Raw genomic sequence first — 21033 nt, forward strand, 5'->3', positions numbered from 1 at the left:
TGACATTTCCAATCTTTATTCAGTCCAGTTAGTCCCAACACATCTTCACACCATCCCGATCTTTTCCACTCAAAATGATAAAGAAACCAGAGGAAAAACCCAGAAACAAACAAACCTTGGACAGTGAGAGCTTTTCTGCAAAATTTGGCATATGTATATTGCATTATTACAGTTTTACAAACAAATGTACAACAAATACGTCATAAATCGACTCTTTATTGTGAGACAGTGGGGAGCCAGCTTGCGTGGGGTGTTTTTTTTTTTTTTCTTCTCCTTCTTCTCCTTGCGCCCGTACGCAGACGTCTGAGCCGTGACTTTCCTTTACGAGGAGTACTCGTACTCCTCTGCGCTGCGGCGGCCGAAATCCATCCACCCCAAGTAGTCCCTGTCCGCTATCCGGTGGTTGGCGCTCAGTCCGTTGCCTCTGTTGTTCGCCGAGGAGTTTCTACGCACAGAACCTGGGAGGAGGAGAAGAGGGGAGGAGGAGGAGGAGGAGGAGGAGGTGATAGAAAGAGTGGGTGGAGGAGGAACAGAGCAGGAGGGAAATTAGTATTCCTCAGAGTTTGTAGAGCGGCTAAAAAAAAAAGCAAACTTCACTGGGTTTGTTTTTGCTGCTTTTGGTTTGTTCCTGCGTAGAGGCAGCTGGAGGAGGTTGGAGATGCGGTGCAATAAGAGAGAGAATGTGATTCTTTTATTCTGTGAAACACTCCGACGGAGCTGAAAGGACTCATTTAGTTTCCTGTTAGAACTAAAAACATTCATTCTATTAAATCTGGTGGCAGTTTTGGGGACGAGACACAAGCGATGCTCTCACCATCGTCTCCATAGCAGCGAGTTTCTTACCGAATTATCTGGTGTTTATGCTCTTCCAGAGACTAAAGTGTTTTCATCTTTGGTTTTTTTAAAATGTTGTGACGCCGGTTTGCTTTTTGGACATTTTAATTGTCTCTTTCTCGTCATGTCTCTCACCGAGATAAAAAAAAAAAGAAAGGGGGGACGTTCCACCACCAGCTGGACTTTAGGGTGACAACGTACCATTACCGTCTCCTTGTGTGTCCATGCATGTACATTTGTTAATGTGCGGCCTACGGGTGTCTATTCCCTCGAAGTGATCATCGCGCCCTCATTTCTTCTTCTTCTTCCTAACACACACACACACACACACACACACACACACACACACACACACACACCGTGACCTCCCTTCTTGTAAAACAGAAGTAGGAACGCTACCCTTTTGGTAATCAATTGAGCGCTAGCAGAGATGCTGTTTTCACTCCACCCACATCCTCCTACGCAACACACACACACGAGCATGCACACACACTAGGACGGACACACACACACACACACACACACACACACACACACACACACACACACACACACACACACACACACACACACACACACACACACACACACACACACACACACACACACAGCGTTTAAGTTCCCTGGTGTGCGGAGAAGATTGGCTGCAGAAGGCTCGACAACGACACCTCCTACACCGAAACATGCAAGTGAACAGCGAGCACACGAACACTGACACCCACAAACGCACACGCACGGCTACACAAACACACACACACACACACACACACACACACACATCCCCTTACAGCGCATATATATCGATTTCAACGTGCCCTTTGACATCTCATAGTCTTCACTTCGTCTGGCTGAATGGTCTGTTTCTGCATTTATTAACGTGTTCTGCTGACGCTTATGCAACGCCAGATCATAAACGTTACAGCTTGAATATGTAAATGTGGCTGGAGACGCAGAAAAACTTTTTCCTTTCTTCAGAGCACCGAGAGAGAGTCTTCTTTTCTAGCCTCTGATCTGATGTCTGCAGCCCTGTGACAATGAGACAGTTTCAGGCTACTTGTTCTGGACACGCATGACGCTTCCAGAAGCCAAAACAGAAGATTCAGGTCTTGACGTTGAGTGAGTATGTGTGTGTGTGTGTGTGTGTGTGTGTGTGTGTGTGTGTGTGTGTGTGTGTGTGTGTGTGTGTGCGCGTGTTGTGTCAGAGACGTCCACACAGCCAGAGAGATCAGAGCGCTGAACAAGAGGAACTATGACAGGGTTGATCTCGGGGGGGGGGGGGGGGGGGGGGGGTATTGAGGAGAATGACCGGAAGGCTGCGCACTCTAATACGCGCTCTTTCAAACCACAAAAGCTTTTCAGAGCCACTAATTCATTTTACAAAGCTGTGCTGTGCGCTGATTCCAGTAATTAGCAAGATCATGGGGAGGAGAATGGGAAGGGGGGGGGGGGGGGGGGCACACTTGTCTCTGAAAATGAACCTACTTTGCAAATATATGTAGTTGCCAGATGTTTCTCTTTACGCACTCGCATTCACAAACATCTACCCCCCTTAATATCCTTCAAGATGCTGCAGGTGTGCTTCTTCTCACACACACACACACACACACACACACACGCACACGCACACACACACACACACACACACCTTTCCTGGAGGAGATGAGTCTCGCCAGCAGCTCGCTGAGGTTGGCTCGGGAGTCGGCATCCTCCTCGGCCAGAGGGAGAGCCTTCAGCTGGGGGGCAGAGCGGCTGTGTTGGAGGTGGGGCTCTCCGAAGGTGTGGGTGTCACCCTCGAGGAGAGCTGCTTGGACACAGACAAAATGAAGACGCACACACACACACACACACACACACACACACACACACACACACACACAAGGGCAGCTGTTAGATCAGGAAATGTACTGTCGTCTTGTTTCTTTGTTTTTAAAGCCCCGCAGTGAGAAGTTGATACCTTCAGAAGCGGCGGAGCGGTGGCCCTCGTCTAGAGGCTGGGAGGAGAAGGGGAGCCCCAAACAGCTCGTACACAAGACTGCCAGCACAACGCACACACACAGCCCTGCAGTCATCTAGAGAGAGAGAGAGAGAGAGAGAGAGAGAGAGAGAGAGAGAGAGAGAGAGAGAGAGAGAGAGAGAGAGAGAGAGAGAGAGAGAGAGAAGGAAAAGTTTAATGAATCCGAGATGCGTTCTCCTCTCCTCTCCTGACTCAACAGTCATCTTCCACACTGAGAAACCACAGCTGAGCCCGTCTGACAGACAGAGCGCTCTCTCTTTCTCACAGTTGTAGCTCTGACTGCGCCGAAAGATAAAGAAGAAAAAAAAAAAAGAAGGGGAGCGTGAATCAGAAACAGCATGAATAATATTCACACCGTCATGCGATGGGCACGGCACGCAACACAGCCGTGGATTAGTTGCGTCTCAATTTCGCCGGGTCAAAGTGAGAGTCTCTCATTTTGTCACAAATTTGCGTTCGGGGGTGGAAACTGGAAATAGGTTGAGTAAAATGAAAAATAGGAAAGCATGTTAATTATTTCAAATCCGAAACCTTCTAATCATTTTAGAACAAATACACTAAATGTTATGGTATTTGCATACATATTGCTTTTTACAAATAAATCCAAGGCAAAAATTGACCAAAAATTGTAAAAATGCTGCATCTTTTTTTTCTTCTTTCATTTCTATAAAAACTGCTAAAATGTCTGAATCCCAGATTATAAAGAAGAAAAACTGTTTTCATATTAAAAACACATGTTAAAGCTCCGGTCTGTCACACAACAGAAAAAGAAATAGCGGTTTCCTTACCTTGAGAAAAGAGGTTCAGTGTCAGAGGAGTGTGTGAGAGTAAGCAGAGCACTTCTCTGTTGAGTGGGAAGGATGCCCTTTTTATACTCCACGCTCAGCGCCCTGTGTGTGTGTGTGTGTGTGTGTGTGTGTGTGTGTGTGTGTGTGTGTGTGTGTGTGTTGCCTCAGCGTACATCCTGTGTATTCCTCCGTGTGTTTGCGAGCCTTTATGTGAGCATATTTGCTACAATCTCAACAATGCCAACAAGCTCGCTTCAGTTTTATCGTCTTTATTGTTTGCTCATCGTAAAAAAAAAATCAGAAGCCGCCTGTTTGACAACGCTTTGACCAAAAGCGTGTGTGTGTGTGTGTGTTTCTGTGTGTTGACAGGGAATCATCTGGATTCAAAGTATCTCTTGAAATTGATGTTAATATAAAGTTTTTCTTTGTTTGACTGGAAATAAGTGTATTTTTATTAAGTATTACTGATATGATACACATTTTAAATGCTGCCACGAGAAGCGTGTGTGTGTGTGTGTGTGTGTGTGTGTGTGTGTGTGTGTGTGTGTGTGTGTGGGTGGATGATGACTGTGTGGTCGGGCATGTGTGTGTGTGTGGATCTGTACACACACCCACACATGCATTAGTGGATGTTCACACTTAAAAACAAATGTGTGTGTGTGTGGGGGGGTCAATTTAACAGGTGACTGAGCTCCGACTGAGACATCTCCACCATCCTCCTCCTCCTCCTCCTCCTCCTCCTCCTCCTCCTCCTCCCCCCCCCCACAGCACACAGGATTAACCCGGCTGATCGATCGGGCAGGTGTAGCGAACCGGCCCGTCACCCGAGTCGATAGCCAATCATCAGCTCAATGTTTGCGTTAATGAGGCCGACGGCCCGCTGACGCCCGACAGGATAGAGATCTCTGTCGCGGCGCCGGAGATGTTTTGTACCTGCGGAGACAATGTGGACAAGAAGACGTTAACTGAGGGGAACCACGGAGGAGGAACAAACACATCCTTTTACTGCTGTGGTCTAATTAGGAGAGATAAATGAGCGACGGTGTGAAGCTGTTCTCCACACACACACACACACACACACACACACACACACACACACACACACACACACACACACACACACACTGTGTGAGCTGTACTCAAAGCAACCCTCCATGGAGCGCTGACATTCAATGAAATATGGATCAAGTGCTCATTTGCTGCCAAATAAATGACGAATAACGGCAATTACATCTGTGAAGAGTCCCGGTTATAATTAGCGGCCGCTCCCCCGACGCTCGAGTTGAACCGCTGCCAGTGAGGATGAACGACCATCATCCAACTGTGATGGATGAATGAATGAATGAATGAAGGGTTGCCCCCACGACCAAACGCCAAAGGATCGAGACCCGTTTCTCAAATGGATTAAAAAAAAAAAGACTTATGAACGATTGTCTGAACCGTAGATTTAACTCCACAATCACACATGTAAATATACCTGCAGTCTACATGGTTAGATGCTTAAAGCTGCCCAAATCCAGACCTTTAGACTGACAAACGGTTCAAATGACTCGCGTGAGAGAAGTCACTCTGACACTGCGTCAGTACCAGCTTCAAACTGTGCCGCTACGCTGAACGTAGCCCTCTGGCGTCGGTTTTTGGACGACTCGAGGACGGCGTGTCAGTTTTCGTTATCTTTTCAAAATAAAGGTAACTTAGCTAGGTTTAGGAAAAGAGTGTTACTGACTGACCAACAACTCTCGTGACTAACGGTTCACTAGACTAAATATCAACGTTTACTTTTAGCTTCGCTAGGATGCTAACAGCGGTCTCCTTGGTGAAAGTCTTGACCTGCGTGGACTATTTCGCTCTTTTTACTACGTCAGCTGGTCCGACCGCCTAATAATGACGTGGGCGGTTCAGACAAACCGTCGATATTTGGGAAGTTGGGCTTGAGGTTGTGTTGTTTTATCGACTCGCTGTCGCCGTTCTGAACTTCAATAGGCGATAATATGTCCACGTTGTGTTTTCAGCTTGCTGCAGCGCCTCCAAGTGGCCAAAAAGTCCATAATATGGGTTTAAATCATAGACTCGCATAAAGACGGATGACATAACTTATTGCAAGCGTCACCGATGTTTTAAAATAGTAAAACAGAACTGCAGCAGCGGGGAGGAGAGACCCGAGAGAGAAGCTAAGCTAACCCAGCCAGGACCTGAGGCCACTCCACTACCCAGCATGCTCCTGGGCTGTCAGATTATTATTTTTTCTGCCCAGAGAATTGGTGTTTATATTCCTTATGATGCTAAATTTAAAAACAATGCACCACAGGACTGTACTCGTGTTGCTTCATGACAATAAATCATCCTCCAATCTTCTTCCTGAACAGCCCTGCCGTGTCCAGACACAGTCGGATTGTTTTCTGCATTTGCGTTGCCAGACTGTGTGCTTACAGCGTGCCCGTTTACTGGCGTTTCTGGGTATTAAAAACATCCCAAATTTAATTCAAACCGCCTCCAGGCTCCCGGGTTAAGAAGCTGCGAGCCGAACTCTGGGCCCACAGCTGCCAGTCGGGAGCGAAGAGTCTCTCTCTCGATCTCGTCGGCTCTCGGAGACATCCTTTAACTTTTCACATTCGCGGCTTCGCTCCGGTCGGAATTAATTAACCGTGCGGAGTGGGAGGCGTGCATGCGTGTGAAATGTGTGCGTTCCTGAGCTCGAGACGTGGATTCAGTGCTGCCTCGAGGCAACCTGTCGAGCGCGATCTCTCACCTCCCAGCGCAGGTGAGCTACTGAATGTCTGAAATGCACGCGGCACGCATCTGGACCGATAAATGCTCGTTAAAAAAAGCGACTAATTAGTGACAGCGGAGAGGTTTCTGTGAAAAAGAGTCCGACTGAAATCTGCAATTACGAAGAGAGACGGTGAGAGACCCCTCGCAGAGGGCATTTGGCTACAGCTTTGGTTTACAGTCAGTAAACAAGCTAAATAATGCAAAGATCTATTAGCGTCTCAGACGGCGCTCAGCGAGGGCCGGGTGATAATTAAATAGGATAAGCTGTCGTCTTAAAGTGGACTCATAACGCGATTGAATCATGAATCGAGAAACAATGAAACGGAATAATAGTCGACCGAATGAGATATATTTGAGGGAATGCCATTTAAAAAGTTTGTTAGCCGTCAGTTCAAAGTGATTCACAAAGTGGACTCCAACTGGCAACCCTCCAGTCACAAGCTTCTCCGACTTTAAGGGGGAGTCACCCCAGGTGAAAAATAAATAAAATAAACAGATATCACCATGAAACTTCCCCAGTTGATTACTGAACTTAAGACTAATATTTTTTGTATTACATGTTTTCTGAAAATGTATGTTTAAATATGCAGATTAGACACCATCTTATCTAGTAAGTGATACTTTGTGTACATTTCCAGAACAGAAATCTGAACATTGAATAAAGCCAAGTTCAAAATTCTTGTTTTTACAGAAGGATACCTCCGTTTATCACTCCATAAATCAGAATAATAATGTCAATACTAAACATACTGCCTCGATTTTAGGAATAAAATAAGCCTTCAGAGTCTAGATGGGAATGAAACTTCCGTTAAAGACTTTGTAAAATGCCATTAACCTACACATGAATAGGATAGAGAACATAACTATAGACAACCGTAAAACTTCCCCGGTCGATCACTTACATTAAGAAAATTATTCTTTTGAATTGCAAGTTTTATGAATTTCTATGTTTAAATATGCAAATGAGTCATTATCTAAAGCTAACATTTGGTGAATTCAGGAGAAATCTAAAGACGCAAATACACAAAGTATAACGGACACCTAAATGTGTATTTTGGATGTTTTCTTATAGTCTGAAAGAAGAAATTCTATGGAAGCAAAATAGTCCAAAAATCTTAAAATAAAATTAAAATAAAAAATAAATAAATCGCCCAGCTCCATCTCAGAGGACCAGTGAGGTCTCTGAGTCTCTTCACATTCATAAGCTACCTGGCGGTTGTACCTGTCGAACCGATAATGACATCTGCCTCATGTGAACCGTGGTTCTCCGTGTGTCGCAGTGCCTCAATTTAAAAGCTCAGCGGGAGCCTCGCGTCAGCGGGAACGCTGCATGCCGTACGCCCATCTGTTAGTGTCTAGAAGAATGTCAGTGTGTGTGACCGACCAGTCATCGCATGCCCAGATTAATCACTTTAAAAATTAAATAAGTAAGAGGGAGTGGAACCTGACTATGTGATTTTAAGAAAACATTCTTTAAATAATCATAATAATAAAATAATGAAGATTTTATTTCGATAGCACTGAGACATGTAAAGTAGTAGAATGAACACCTTAAATGTAAAAAGTTTTCTTTCCACTAGTCTGAAAGAAGACATGTTATGAGGACAAAATGGCCTGAGGATGGTTGGCAGTGTGAGTGGGAAGAACAGAGCGTTGGATTTTCCAGGAAAACAAAATGAACGGACACAAAAAAGGAGAACCATAAAACCCTCTTCATTAGGTTTATCTCTCTGCAGACAATTAATGAGAAGAACTCTTCTGGTGCACAAAACACATGGCCTTCCTCCATGTTCCTGGAGAAAAAAATAGACCAACCAGTCTTCTGTTGGTTCCAAAACCTTTTATACTTTGTCACATGGTCTCTGTGACCAATCAGGGAGGAGCTCTGGGATTAGTGCCACTTTACCCCCAGGTGGCATGAATCTCCCCTCATTTGGAGCCAATTAGTCAAATGCACTTCGGTAAAAGACATTAATCAAACTCACCTTCTCAAGAAGCATGAACAAAACATAAATATAAATACTGTTAGTGAAGAGAAACAAGTAAACATTTCCTTGTTTGGAAAGGACACACGGTACAGCAGTAAAAATGTCAACAAAGACATTTTAAAGGGGAAGTGCGCTCATTCTTCTTAAAGGGACAGGAACGACACACAAGGGAACGATCATTTCTCAAACGTCACAAGTTCTCAATTTAAATGTTGAATAGATGAGTGAGAGGAATGTTCACCTTCCTCTCTCGGCATCGACTCAAAAGAAATATAAATATATTGGTGATGGATGACAGCGTTCCTGATTACACTTCTAAAAATGCGACTTTTGTGATCAGGCGTGCCAGATCATACATACATACATATATATATATATATGTATATATATATATATATATATATATATATATATATATATACACAGTATATCCACGCGTCCACACTTTGATGCTACCTACCTTACCGGATCAGCTGATCAGATATATTTTGTGGTGAAATGAGTGACGGAAGACATTTTGTTTCCCTCGTTATTTTTGCTACTTCAGGCCTTTACGCACCAGAGGCGCGACAATAAAATGGCGCAGAAATGCAGAAATACATGCCTGTGAATATTTCGCATCAACGCTATTCTAACCGGCATTGATGCAAATTGAGATTTTTTTTTCTCAATACAAGGTTTGAATAGACCAACTACCGGGATGCTATTGACCCAGAGTGGCGTCTAGCAGTCTGTTTGAGGTGCATTGTTCTATAGCCTAAGCTGCTGTTATATATAATCAAGTTGCCTTTAAGCGAAACGCTATGAGGTAATTGGAGTTCCCTCTAATTAACAGTTATTGTGTATATGTCCAAGGCTTTTTTTGTAAACGGTACGGTTAAAAGAAGTAATAAAGGACCAAACACTGACTCTAGCGAGAGTTACCTGCAGGCCACCGTAGTTCTCTTGACACGCTTGAGGGGTAATCGGTTGGTTGCAATCTGCAACCTCACTGCTCAATGTCACCAAATCCCACACAAAACAACACAAAAAAAATCTATCAAACTGTAACATTGATGCTAAATAAATGAGTTCTTGTATGCAGAGTGGTCGAAGCCCTAAAGCTGCATCCTCTCTTCCGAGTGCCGGGCCGCTGCAATCACACACTTGTACATGCATGTGCGTTTGCAGTTATACAACTTCAAGCACACACACACACACACACACACACACACACACACACACTTCGGGTTATTGATGAGTGCCAACGTGTGGACGGCGCTGCCGGCTGTGTGGAAACAGAGGTGGTCCGGCAGCACTCGAGTCGCAATGAATTCAGTTTCAAGTGCGTTGTGTGAAGAAAAAAAAAAAGACGACAACCTGGACCTTCAGAGGACGATTTAGACACACCAAGAAACAATGGATCAAGACACATCCAACCATGCAGCCGCTACAAACTGGCCGCATGGCTGGGAATAATAAAAAGTGATTACACGGCACCTTTATGCCGATTCCTCTCATCTTTCCGTGTATCAAAAATCAATCTTATTTTGCACATAAAAAGAAATCGTAGAATGAAGGAGGAAAAGTTATTCAGACTGAGATTCTGTTTCCAGCGTCTCCTCCACACGCGGAGCTTTTCCATTTTCTCCGCCGGCTGCGGGGTGTCTTCGCCGCGTCGTGTGAATGAATCTCCCCGGTCGTGGGCAGGACAGGAAGACCCATCACACTATGTGCTTCACATCCATTGTTCTGACTCAGGGGATGATGAGACCGAAAACACACGCCTCGGCCCAGCAATGGACCCATTATGATGGAAATGTTCACATGCATTATCGTGTGCAAAATTGCTCAAATCTCGTTCCGTAAGTTCCGCCGTGTTCTCCTCCTGTCTCTTGTAACGGGCACACCAACGCTCAAAAGATAGAACTGTTGTAATAGAGCAGCTATTTCGTTGACGTTTGATTCCCTCCTCCCTCGTGGGTCAGTTTACCGAAATAAATTAAACTCACCTTCAAACAACAGCGGGGTCCTTGTGTGATGCGCTGTGAGGATCCACGATTTAAGACGTGGAAAGACTGGTCCTTGTGATAACTTAGTAATTAACAGCGAAGCCAGAAACTTCAGCTCTGTTAAACTCAAAGGGTTCCGGTCAATACTATTGATTAGCGTTAATGAAAATATTGTTTCGCCTCTTTCAGACTCTATTTGCCGGTGAATAAATGCTACAACTAGCGCTCGCTAACCTGCTGCTGATTAAAGTGAAGGAGCCACCGATGACGTCGTGGACCGCTGCTTTGAAGCCTTGGCTTTGGCATTTTGGCCGTCGCCATCTTGGTTTTTTTGCAACCGGACACGAAAAGTCGGAGCTAAGATTTTTTTTAGGGCGCCAAATATGTTACGATTAACTTTCATGAACTGAAAACGCCCTGTGAAAGTACTACTACCAGTACTAACTATTTATTCTTACAGTTCCTTTTCCTACTGAGCTGCTATTGAGAATAGAAAAAGTTTCAGCTGAGAAGTCTTCCTGACTGAAGCTCCAACCATCTCCGCCCTTCTCATGAATCCTCTTCTTCGTCATTTAAATCTGGTCCTCTAGCCATCTGGATCCAAAACCGATGTGAACTGGGCCTGCTTAGCATTAATACACACACAATAGGCTATTTATGGCTTAATTATATCACATGGCACACTTGTGCCGTATGGGAGCAACTCCGTTCGTGATGTTCTTCCACCCATTTCTTTTTTGAATTAGATTCATCACTTGCCTTTGTGTCAGAGCCGTCAAAGCACATCAGCTGAATGTAGCACGGAGAACCCGTAACCTGTCAGATCTTCAGCACGGTGTTTGGTGTTAATGCTCCAGCTCTGGTTTGTTCTGTCAAAGGACGGCGGTGAGATAAAAGGTAAAGTGGTTCTGAGAAAAAAGGAGGGAAAATTACAGCTTATGGCAGCTTTTAAACATCCATTAACATCAATTGCATGGGGAATGGGTTATTTCACACTAGAATTTGCAGCTTGATATAACTTCTATGTGGAAAATCCGACTTTATTCTCTTTTCACCGATGCGTTGCTTGTGTACCACTTAGCAGAAGCATTTACGAAAATATACATAATGGCCGTTCTTGCGTTAACCTTTAACATAACACACATGTTTCTGTCACCAGAGTGACTATAATCACTATAAAAGTGTGGACCTGTTGCCTATCAAACAGAGCAAACATTGATGAACCAAAGATAGAACCACAATTATATTAGACTCCAAATGCAAAAATACCCAAAATACCAAATGTGTGCATTGAAGAAACAGATTTTGTTTCCACCGTTATTAATGACAACCTGTGCTAACCACTGCTACAATGTCGTAGTGGTTAAAGATCTATAGTTTCATCAGCAGCATGTATTTTATATCTCCACAGAGCAGCCAGGTTTTTACCCTCGGCTACTTTCTTGCAAACGGCTCCTTAATGTCGTGATCTTCGGCATATTGTCTTCATGACTTGTTGTGTAACAGCAACACTTTCTTATTTAGAAATGCTTCTGTGGACCTTGCTTTTTATAAATAAGCATGTACTGTAGATCTTTTGGCCTGTGACTCTCTGCAGCTTCATACCACAAACCGCCCTTTTTAAGGTGAAGAGCAGCTCTCAGTGAAACCAGCCGATCGGCGCTTCTTTGACGGGCAGTTAAGACGAGATGTCCGGGCGGGGAGAAGCTGAAGCTGCGGCCGCAAGTTTCAAACACGCCAAAATATGTCACCGTCACGGACTCGGACAGAGAAAGCGACGTCTAGCAGGAAGATGTTCCCTGCGCGTCCGAAACGTGTGAATATTTTGCATCCAAAACGGGGGTTCATGAAATCCATGGCACATTTCTAAACTCTGTGTAATTAAAACGCATGAGTGAGACACAAAGAAGTGACACATCATTCAGGATGTTTTGTGATTATAATGAAGCTAAAACCCGTATTATTGGTGATGTGACACACCAGTCAGCTTCAGGTCTAATGACATCAACACCTCTCTCTCTCTCTCTTGTTGCCTGGGAAATGCCATCACCTGTATGTGCGCCTGCATGTCTTTGCACAGGCGTACGTGGACACAGGGAGGCATGAGAGGCGGGTAATTGTTGCTCCACCGTGGCCATTCCGTGTGCCTCCTCTGGCTCTGCTTGGTCTCAATGCTGAATTATAAATGACCCTGTGGTGCGTCAGTGAGGACAGAGGAGAGTGGATATAGGTTACCCCCACTGAGCAAACACAGGCGTCACACGGAGGAAAGATATCCGTGACGACTTCGTTCCCTTCGCTTTTACTTAAGAGTAACCGGCTCCAATCGCAGTGGCTGTGTCACGGTAGTTTCTTCTGACAAGGAGACAAATTAAACAATCCGTCTCTTTTCGTCAGAATCACTGAAATCTGACTCACCATGGCTGCAAACAGATCCACAAAACTACATAAAAAAAGAAATGGGATAACATTTTATTGACCATGAATTTTTAGAGGCATTACGTGTAGGAACGTAAGAATCAGTTTCAAACTTTAGATGTTGGGGAACAGGTAAATTACAAAGCATGGGTTAAAAGTGCAAATCACACACACACACACACACACACACACACACACACACACACACACATCATAACTCCCATCTTGTTTTATATTATTGGGCAAAATTAGCAGCTGTCATTTGCCGGGGGATAAACGTAAGGAGGGGCTGCGTGCCGAAAGCTTTATCCTCTTGTCAAATTAAATAAAAGTGCTGCAATAAGTAGTGACAACTCTTGTTTTGGTGTTTTCACACTGAGGAGATGCACTTTTTTCCTTTTTTGTTGTTGTTTAGCCGGCAACTGTCAATTTTGCCATGTAAAATAAGGACCGTCTTAGATGTAGCTAGTTAGCAAATTAAGCTAACGTCAGCGCAATGGCATCACGTTTCCAGCAGACTCATTTCAAAACGTGAATCTTGTAAAAGTGGTTTTAAGGTGCAGTGTGCAGGATTTGGCGTTGTCGAGCCGTGATGTTGCAGACTGTAACCAACTGAAACCCGTGTGCCAGAAAGCGCCTAGGAGAACCGTAGAGCCAGTGTTAAGTTTGTCCATTCTGGGCTACCGTAGAAATATCGTTGGCAGCACTGGAGCTAACTGCTAACTTCCGGAGGTTGCACAATGGTGCGTTCAAGCTCTACTGAGTAAAATTAAACGTAATCATGATGTGTTTCAATGTTATCTTGTAAAATTTAATTTTTTTGCAAGAAACTAGAATAAAAGAGACGTTTTCACAGCAACATAAATAGATATTAGAGAAGGAATTATGACCTGTTTAACTTCTTAACATCAGCTCCAAGCGGCTTATAATACATCATTAAAATTACGAATTAATTTTCATGCAAATAACACTATAGATGACTAAAACTAAGTAAAAGGATAAGTAACTTTGAAAGCGTTTGAATTGATTTTTCAGGACGATGATAAAAAAGTATAAGTCTTGCGCCGTGTATACCAGCTATAACAGAAGAAAGCAACAAAGGTGCTGATCAGATCCGTGACCTAAAGCCCCGATACACTCCAAACTGTGAGTTCTGTTGCACCTCTTCTGACCTAATGAGCGTCTATTATATAAGGAGCAGTGAATGGTTTTACAGCCTCAGGCTTAGGTTGCATGTCCCCTTTGCAAAAAAAATCATCCTCACCGGTTAATGAGCCATGAATACGCTCTTGCTCTTGTATTGCAGCGTAGAGCTAATTAGTCCCATGTGTTACGGTTATGATAACGTCAGATCTGACTGCTACATTCTAATGTAACCCTCTTTGGCTTCATTGGGTTTAGCCAATGACCAATTTAGTATAAGTAGCCTTTTTTAAGAAAACAGCAAATTCATGTCATATTTTGTAAAACGACTAATGCATTTTTTTTTTTTTTACAATAATTATGTTTTCCTTATGCTGAACAGCTCACCTCTCTTTTCATTCGCCAATAAATCACAGTAAATGTAGCTTTGATTGTACTCTTTTTTTTTTTTTGATCTGGGACAATTTCACTTTTAATTGATCATATTTATTATGACGTTCCTCTAATCCTCTGAGAAAACATAAATGAAGCTCCATAACTCACGTCACGGCAGTTACGCACAAATCCATTCGACAAAAAAAACTAAAACATTAAATATTAAACATGAGCCATTCAGATTGATGACCGCACATGTGCGTACTGCATACGAGTCGCACGCTTATGCGGGAAGACGTTCATGTACTGTAATGTGGATACCTGTGATGCCAGAAGACATTAGCCAATAAAAGGAGATAAACAGTCATTGGGCTTAACTCTCATCGAGGGAAACCATTACCCCTTTACAAAATAACCAAATATTGATCACCTCTGAAAGGAAAGGATCACTTAATTAACATCACGTAACACGGTCTTTGCATGCGCCGGAGGAAAAGCATGATGCCGAGTGATCCTCTGAGGAGGTAATGAACACTACGCCTGTTTACTCTGGTTCTGTTTGTCCGGCTGAAAACAACATTATTTAAACTCAGGCGGCACCAAATAACATCAGCATCAGTCTGCTCGGAACGAGCGTCGGATATGTTTGTTTCTCCACAGAACCGGTGACATTTGAAAATGAAATCCCATCAACAGCAAACAACCCCCCCCCCCCCCAAAAAAAAATATTAACATCTCTTACCAAATAGCTCTGCTTGGAAAATAACAGAATGAACCAAATCGTCATCATATGATCATATTCCATTATCATGTTATTATAAGCCGAATGGTTGCAACCTGAAGGTTACAGTTTATTACAACTTGGGTCTTGTTTTCGTAGTTTTCTTTTTTGTTCTGATGAATCAATAAGGCACACGTATGAGTATTTGTATGCCGTCTAAACCAAACCAAACTGCATCTGGTGTCTGAGAATAATAATAATAAATTCAGAAAAGTCAACAGACTCAAATCCTCAGTATCTTGGGCAGATGTTCTGAGTTTGACTCATCCATCCACCACAACCCACTCCTTCAGATACTTTGTTGCTCTTTATACTACTACTACTACTACTACTACTACTACTACCTTTACTACTACTACTACCTAATATTTCAGCCACAAAGGGCTTTCTGCTATAAAGCCTTTCAGCTTGATAACTCTGGCTAAATTAAGTATCATATAGTGTCAACGGGTGTAAACAGCTAAATAGCTAAATCCTTCTAAACGAAAGTAGGTCATCGTTTAAAGGAGAGGTGAGGCTGGAATCTATGGTGGGTGTTTTACAACAAACAGTTTGGATTTAAAAAAAAAGAATAACCTTCCATAAAAGTTTGGCTGACCTCGAGGTTTGTCTCATCGGCTTCGTAGTCGTAAGGAAATGTGCAAGAATGTTGATTAATGCCCCAAAGTCTTGTTACAAATATGAAGACCAGAGACGGTAAATCAAGCCAAAGTCTTATCATGCCCAGTTCCGAGCTGCAGGGACTATTGCCACTCGCTGCCAAAAAAAATATCTGCAACTTAGCAGAACAACAGGTCGACATTCTGACCAATCGGCAGTCTCTCTGATCCGTCTGACCCCCCGGCGTCGCTGTTGCCCTCAAAACTCAGTTTCGTGCGACTGACCTGTTAAAAAAACCGTCTCAGGTTTGGACCCGGAGGAAAAACAAACTGACGGTGCGATCGCATGCAGATGACTGCTCCGTTACGTAACTGTTGCTCTGCATCACGGTGAGGTTTTTTTTCCTGCCAGCTTCGCTGAATTTGAATGAGCGACAGACAGTCGATAGACGAAGGATCCCGACGAGTCTTTTTTTTTTTTTTTTTTGTCTCGCGCCCATGTTAGCGAAGAAATAGTGTGTAAACTCTTACTTTTCTCTGTCCTTTCTCTTTACGCTGCTTATCTTGGCTTGCCGTCCATTTTTAAACACGCTGAAGACAGCAGGGGATTTCATGATTTTTTTTTGGGCACACACACACACACACACACTCCTCTGTCTCTGCCTCCGTCTCTCCCTCCCACAGGATGTATAATTCATTAGGCGTTAGTAGGGTTTGGCAGCCATTGGGTCTGTGAGAGTTCAGAGCTGCAATGTGACACGAATTTGGCAATCGCCAGAAGAAATGTGTCCGAGCAGACTCCACGGGGAGGACATGTACCGTCCAGAGAGGGAGAGACGGTGGGGACGGAGAGAGCTTTTGGCGGCTGCCGGTGAGGTAGATTACAGGTGTCAGCGATGCACTTGGCTGCTGGAAACCATCAATTAGCGTGTCCAAACCAATGCGACCGATTAATTCAAAAGACTGTTGGTAGTGTAGTGGCGGGAGCGTTTTTTTTTTTTTGTTGTTTTTTTTACTTCTGTATAATGTTATCCTGACTTCTGTTTGAGGTTGGAGACAAAGAATGTTTATTTCTGATAATGTTGACACTCTACAACTCCCTCCAGGGAAAGCCTCTTTTTGCCAGAGAGCCAGTTTCACAGCATGACGCCTAAAGCTGGTAGATATTCAGTCCTGTGCTCAGAAAAAAAAAAACTTCAGCAAGTGTGGCTGAAAGAGAAAAGTTTGCGCTGCTACTTTTTACATAAAGACGGAATGTGTGAATTTATGTGAGTAAGAGAAGCCATAGACTGTGTGGACGTAGTGGTCGTGACCTCACCCATTGGTTCGTATGACATTTTGGCCGTCGCCATCTTGGATTTTGGTCGTCGCCATCTTGGTTCTTTGCAACGAGTGAGCGGGAGAGACCATGTTTGGAGTAGAGACGTCGTATATATGGCTCTGGTAGCGACCTTGTCAATCACAAGGTAGCCCCGCCCTAAAGCATCCTGTTTTATGGTCTGTTTGACTCTAAATGGAGCATAATGTACTAAATGAACATCATGCTGTATTGAAGAAGACTTGACACTAGAGACTGAGACCATAAACTCATGTTTACAATGTTTACTGAGGTGATAAATCAAGTGAGGAATAGAGTCGTTTCCTAATAGATTTCCATAAAACCGGAGTTCTGTTTGCAACCGGAGGAGTCGCCCCCCGATGGCCAGTAGAGAGAATGCAAGTTTAAGGAACTTCCGCCAACCAGAGGTTGCCGCCTGGCCCCAAAGGCTCAGCATGCAACTCCCGTCCTGCAAACCAGTCGTTGATCAGCAACACGGACGAGCAACCAAAGCGCCAAATCTATCAACGCTAATTTAACGGCCTGTCCCGGACTCAAATGTTACGTCATTAATAACACTGCTCTTGAACCGTGTCCTTTTCTGTTGCAATGTCCTGGTCTTTCTTTCTATTTCTTTCTGTCCCTCGCTTTAAAAAGCGCCGCATGGGGGTGGGGGGGGGGGGGGGGGGTGGGGGGAGCTCCCGGACCATTTCGTGTCCCCTATTAACTGACATTGACATGCTGTAAGTCAGCCGCTAACTGCTGCTAGTTTCTTTTTCTTTTTTTCTGGTAAGAACGACGCCACAGTCCCGCCTTGAACAGGCCGTGCGAGAAGGGATTCAGAAAGAAAAGTTTGATTGGCGGGAGATGTCTGACTGTGAGGAGCAATTAGTACAAAAGAAGGAAATAAAGAGTGATGGTAAAGTGATACAGCATGCGATTACCTACCGAGAGCTGCAGACGAACTGCCTTTAATGTTCAGAGCAGATGGATCGGCCTCGGCTCTCCATCTCACCGACCAGATGTGGACCTCTATTGTGTTTCTCTGCTGCCGTTCTCAAGGCTCTCATAGCAAAGAGAAAAATCTGAAAAAAACATTGCATTTTTTAACCAACCCATTATGATGAGCGTACAATTAGCTCTGTGCAAAAAATGTCTCTCTCTGCAACGTTTCTCTCCGCTTCATTCGTCATCATGATCGAATGGAAAACACTTCAATCTTTACTCGTTCTGCTGCTAATATCCTATTAAATTTCTCGTAGGTTTCCTGGAAGGACAAGTTCAAGTTCTCCATATGTAATCCAATCTCCAATATCAAAATCATTTCATTGCACTTTTTACATTTAATAAACAAATCGCTGCTTTCACTTCCATGTTGTATTACATTCCTGCTAAGCTACTTATCTACAAAATAAGACTGGTTCTTATTCACGGTGCAGCTACTGGAAGCAAAATAAAAAAAAGCACCAAAACCAACAGATCACGGCTTTTACTCCCATATTCAGCTAATTCCTGCTAATTAAAACATTTTGGCCTCAAAGTTTGACTTAAAATAAGGGTCTTCTTTACCCTGATTTGGTGTATTTTTGTCCGTACGATATATAGTACATTACTCCTCTAATCTGAACTGCAGCATTCATTCAGGAAAGCAGCTGTAGGTTTGCGCCAAAGAAGTGAAGCCAAAACATCTGCATCGCCCCACTGGTGGCACGCATTTTAAATGTCAACATCGCAGTCGATCGTCTTCATTTTTCCCCCAAGTGGGGATCACGATTAATATGGGATTGATTGTGCAGCCCTATGGACTAAAATACTGGAATGAAATAAATTGGAAATTGGAAAACAATTTGACCAACGATTGGTAGCAAACGCAAACGAAGAGACATCATTACAGATGTGCAGACCAGCAAGTCTTACACAACTAAGACCCGATTTTGAAAGATTCTGATTGGTTTTAAGAGGTTCAAACAAACCTTTTTTTTAATTTATTTTTTTAATCCTGGCCGGAACAACACAATCATATTGCTGAGAAACCTGAAAAAGAGACACTAAACGATCGTAATCGGAGCTGATGTGAAGGAATTAGTCACACAGCCAACGCTGAAATCCACATAGTCATTTATGTGGGCACACATGCAACTACTCTCTCCCTCACACACACACACACACGCTGACAGGTACATCTAGCTCCCATCTTATTGCATATGGATGTACGCAGCCTCGGGCCCTGCTGAAATACACTATGCATGGTATACTTGTGCGCTTCTATGAATCATAATGAATATTTCATATTTGGCATGCCTTGTCTGGAGAAGCAGATGGTACCTGTTCTGCCTGTCTCCCGTGCACCTGGACCCTGTTCTCGTATTAGCATTCAAGAACGTCTCGTCCCTCTCTCACTTCTCTGCTCCTTAATGTCTCTCTCTCTCTCTCTCTCTCTCTCTCTCTCTCTCTCTCTCTCTCTCTCTCTCCCTCTCTCCCCATCTTCTCTCTACCTCTGTCTAAACCGTGGTATGCACTCACTTTCCAGGAAACATCTGATTAGTTCGGTTTGACAGCTGCTCGATTTCCACCACATTTTGTTTATTGTCAAACTCAAATGGGATCTTTAAAATATGACCTTCATGGAGCACTTTGTCTCTTGGTAAACACCAGTTGAAGACATTAGTACGCCGAGACAGAAACAAATGGTTGTTTCTTGCTCTTGAATTATTTATTTTTTTTAATTTTTATTATTATTATTGTTTTGTTTGGTTGCACCAGTCTTGTTTGAGGTTTGGCAGCATCACCTTCCGTGGACAATTTGCATAAAACTGACAATGAATTTGGACAAATGACCTCAATAAGCTGAATGGACAGAGCTGTAGGATACATTGTATTATTCTGGCTATAAAGCAAAGCCGACAATGACTTTTTTTTTCATCTTATTTCTTTCAGAAATTCGCTGACATGAACTGTAGTTGTGCCCAAAGTCTGTAAAAAAAATAAAAGAAGAGTTCATTCTAAGCTTGTAGAATCGTAGGTCAACAGTAAGGATATCATTGCAAAGCCTACATTTGTGTTTTTCATGCACAGTGGATTCAGGGATGGAGATATATTGTTGTGCAGAGTCACCATTATCCATTTTCACGGGCATCCCATTAGTCAGCCATGTGGGGGCCAAGGGATGCCAAAATAAACAAGAAGAAGGAGAAGAAGAAGAAAACGCCACCTGAATCTACAGAGAATCCCACGGAGATGAAGCCAGACGCGAGAGGCTGCGCTAGAGCTTGACAGACGATGGCAGAGGAGCCAAGCCGCCCATCTCCCAGATGGCTCAATCCACAAGCAGTTAGGGGGGGGGGGGGGGGGGGGTGTAGGTACGCAGAACATTCCGAGAGGAGCGAATGAAGCTTCCTTCACTGTGAGAAAGAAACACTTTAAAAGAAATGATCATTTTATTTTCAGTTAAATTGAAAATACTGCCTTTTTTTAGTGATCAAATTGTTTTGATTATACGTAATAATGAGTCTAGAACTATAATTGGCAGCAGAAACACACATCTTCTTTCATGGACGATTCAAATTACAACTGTGTGAGTTCATAACAAAACACAGTTTTGGAGAAAAACTACAGGATCTTCACTCACTCAACAAACGAACTTCAAAATAAAAGTGCAAAGTTTCCCTAAATGTCATTTCCTCAAAAGCTCATTGTGTTACAAATGGCAAAGTTTGTCTTCTTCACTCGCGCTGAAGAACTTTCAAACCGACGACATGTGTGTGTGTGTGTGTGTGTGTGTGTGTGTGTGTGTGTGTGTGTGTGTGTGTGTGAGGCGTTACTAACAGTGCCGTTGTGTGTGAGACGTGAAACCGTCATGTGACTGGTAAAAAAAATCGTATAATAATCGTATATATATATATATATATAGGAGACCGTCACCTGTCATGGCCGATCGTTTGCCAATCGTCCGGTTTCAATCGGCGGCCGATCGAGCGGTTCATCTCTAATGACTCAACTTGCTTTTAGGATT

The 21033-nt window shown here is 43.4% G+C and overlaps 1 protein-coding gene across 1 annotated transcript; it reads right to left on the reverse strand.

The window, feature by feature from the left end:
- cckb (cholecystokinin b) lies at window positions 1–3740 on the reverse strand. Its single transcript, XM_068721147.1, has 4 exons — window positions 3637–3740; window positions 2789–2903; window positions 2480–2635; window positions 1–458 (listed from the first exon to the last, which is right to left on the reverse strand). The coding sequence occupies exons 2-4, from the start codon at window positions 2901–2903 to the stop codon at window positions 322–324; spliced, it is 408 nt and encodes a 135-aa protein (XP_068577248.1). The 5' UTR covers window positions 3637–3740; the 3' UTR covers window positions 1–321.
- Between the last annotated feature and the right edge of the window lie 17293 nt (window positions 3741–21033).

The sequence above is a fragment of the Cebidichthys violaceus genome, unplaced genomic scaffold, assembly GCF_023349555.1.
Source record: "Cebidichthys violaceus isolate CVI_PGR_0920_01 unplaced genomic scaffold, fCebVio1.0.p SCAF_265, whole genome shotgun sequence".
Taxonomy (NCBI): Eukaryota; Metazoa; Chordata; class Actinopteri; order Perciformes; family Stichaeidae; genus Cebidichthys; species Cebidichthys violaceus.

Coding starts and splice junctions, on each gene's coding strand:
- cckb (XM_068721147.1), bottom strand. CDS start 2,903: ATGACTGCAGGGCTGTGTGTGTGCGTTGTGCTGGCAGTCTTGTGTACG. Junction 2,636..2,788: donor CCGCTCCGCCGCTTCTGAAG/GTATCAACTTCT, acceptor GTGTCCAAGCAG/CTCTCCTCGAGGGTGACACC. Junction 459..2,479: donor ACTCATCTCCTCCAGGAAAG/GTGTGTGTGTGT, acceptor TCCTCCTCCCAG/GTTCTGTGCGTAGAAACTCC.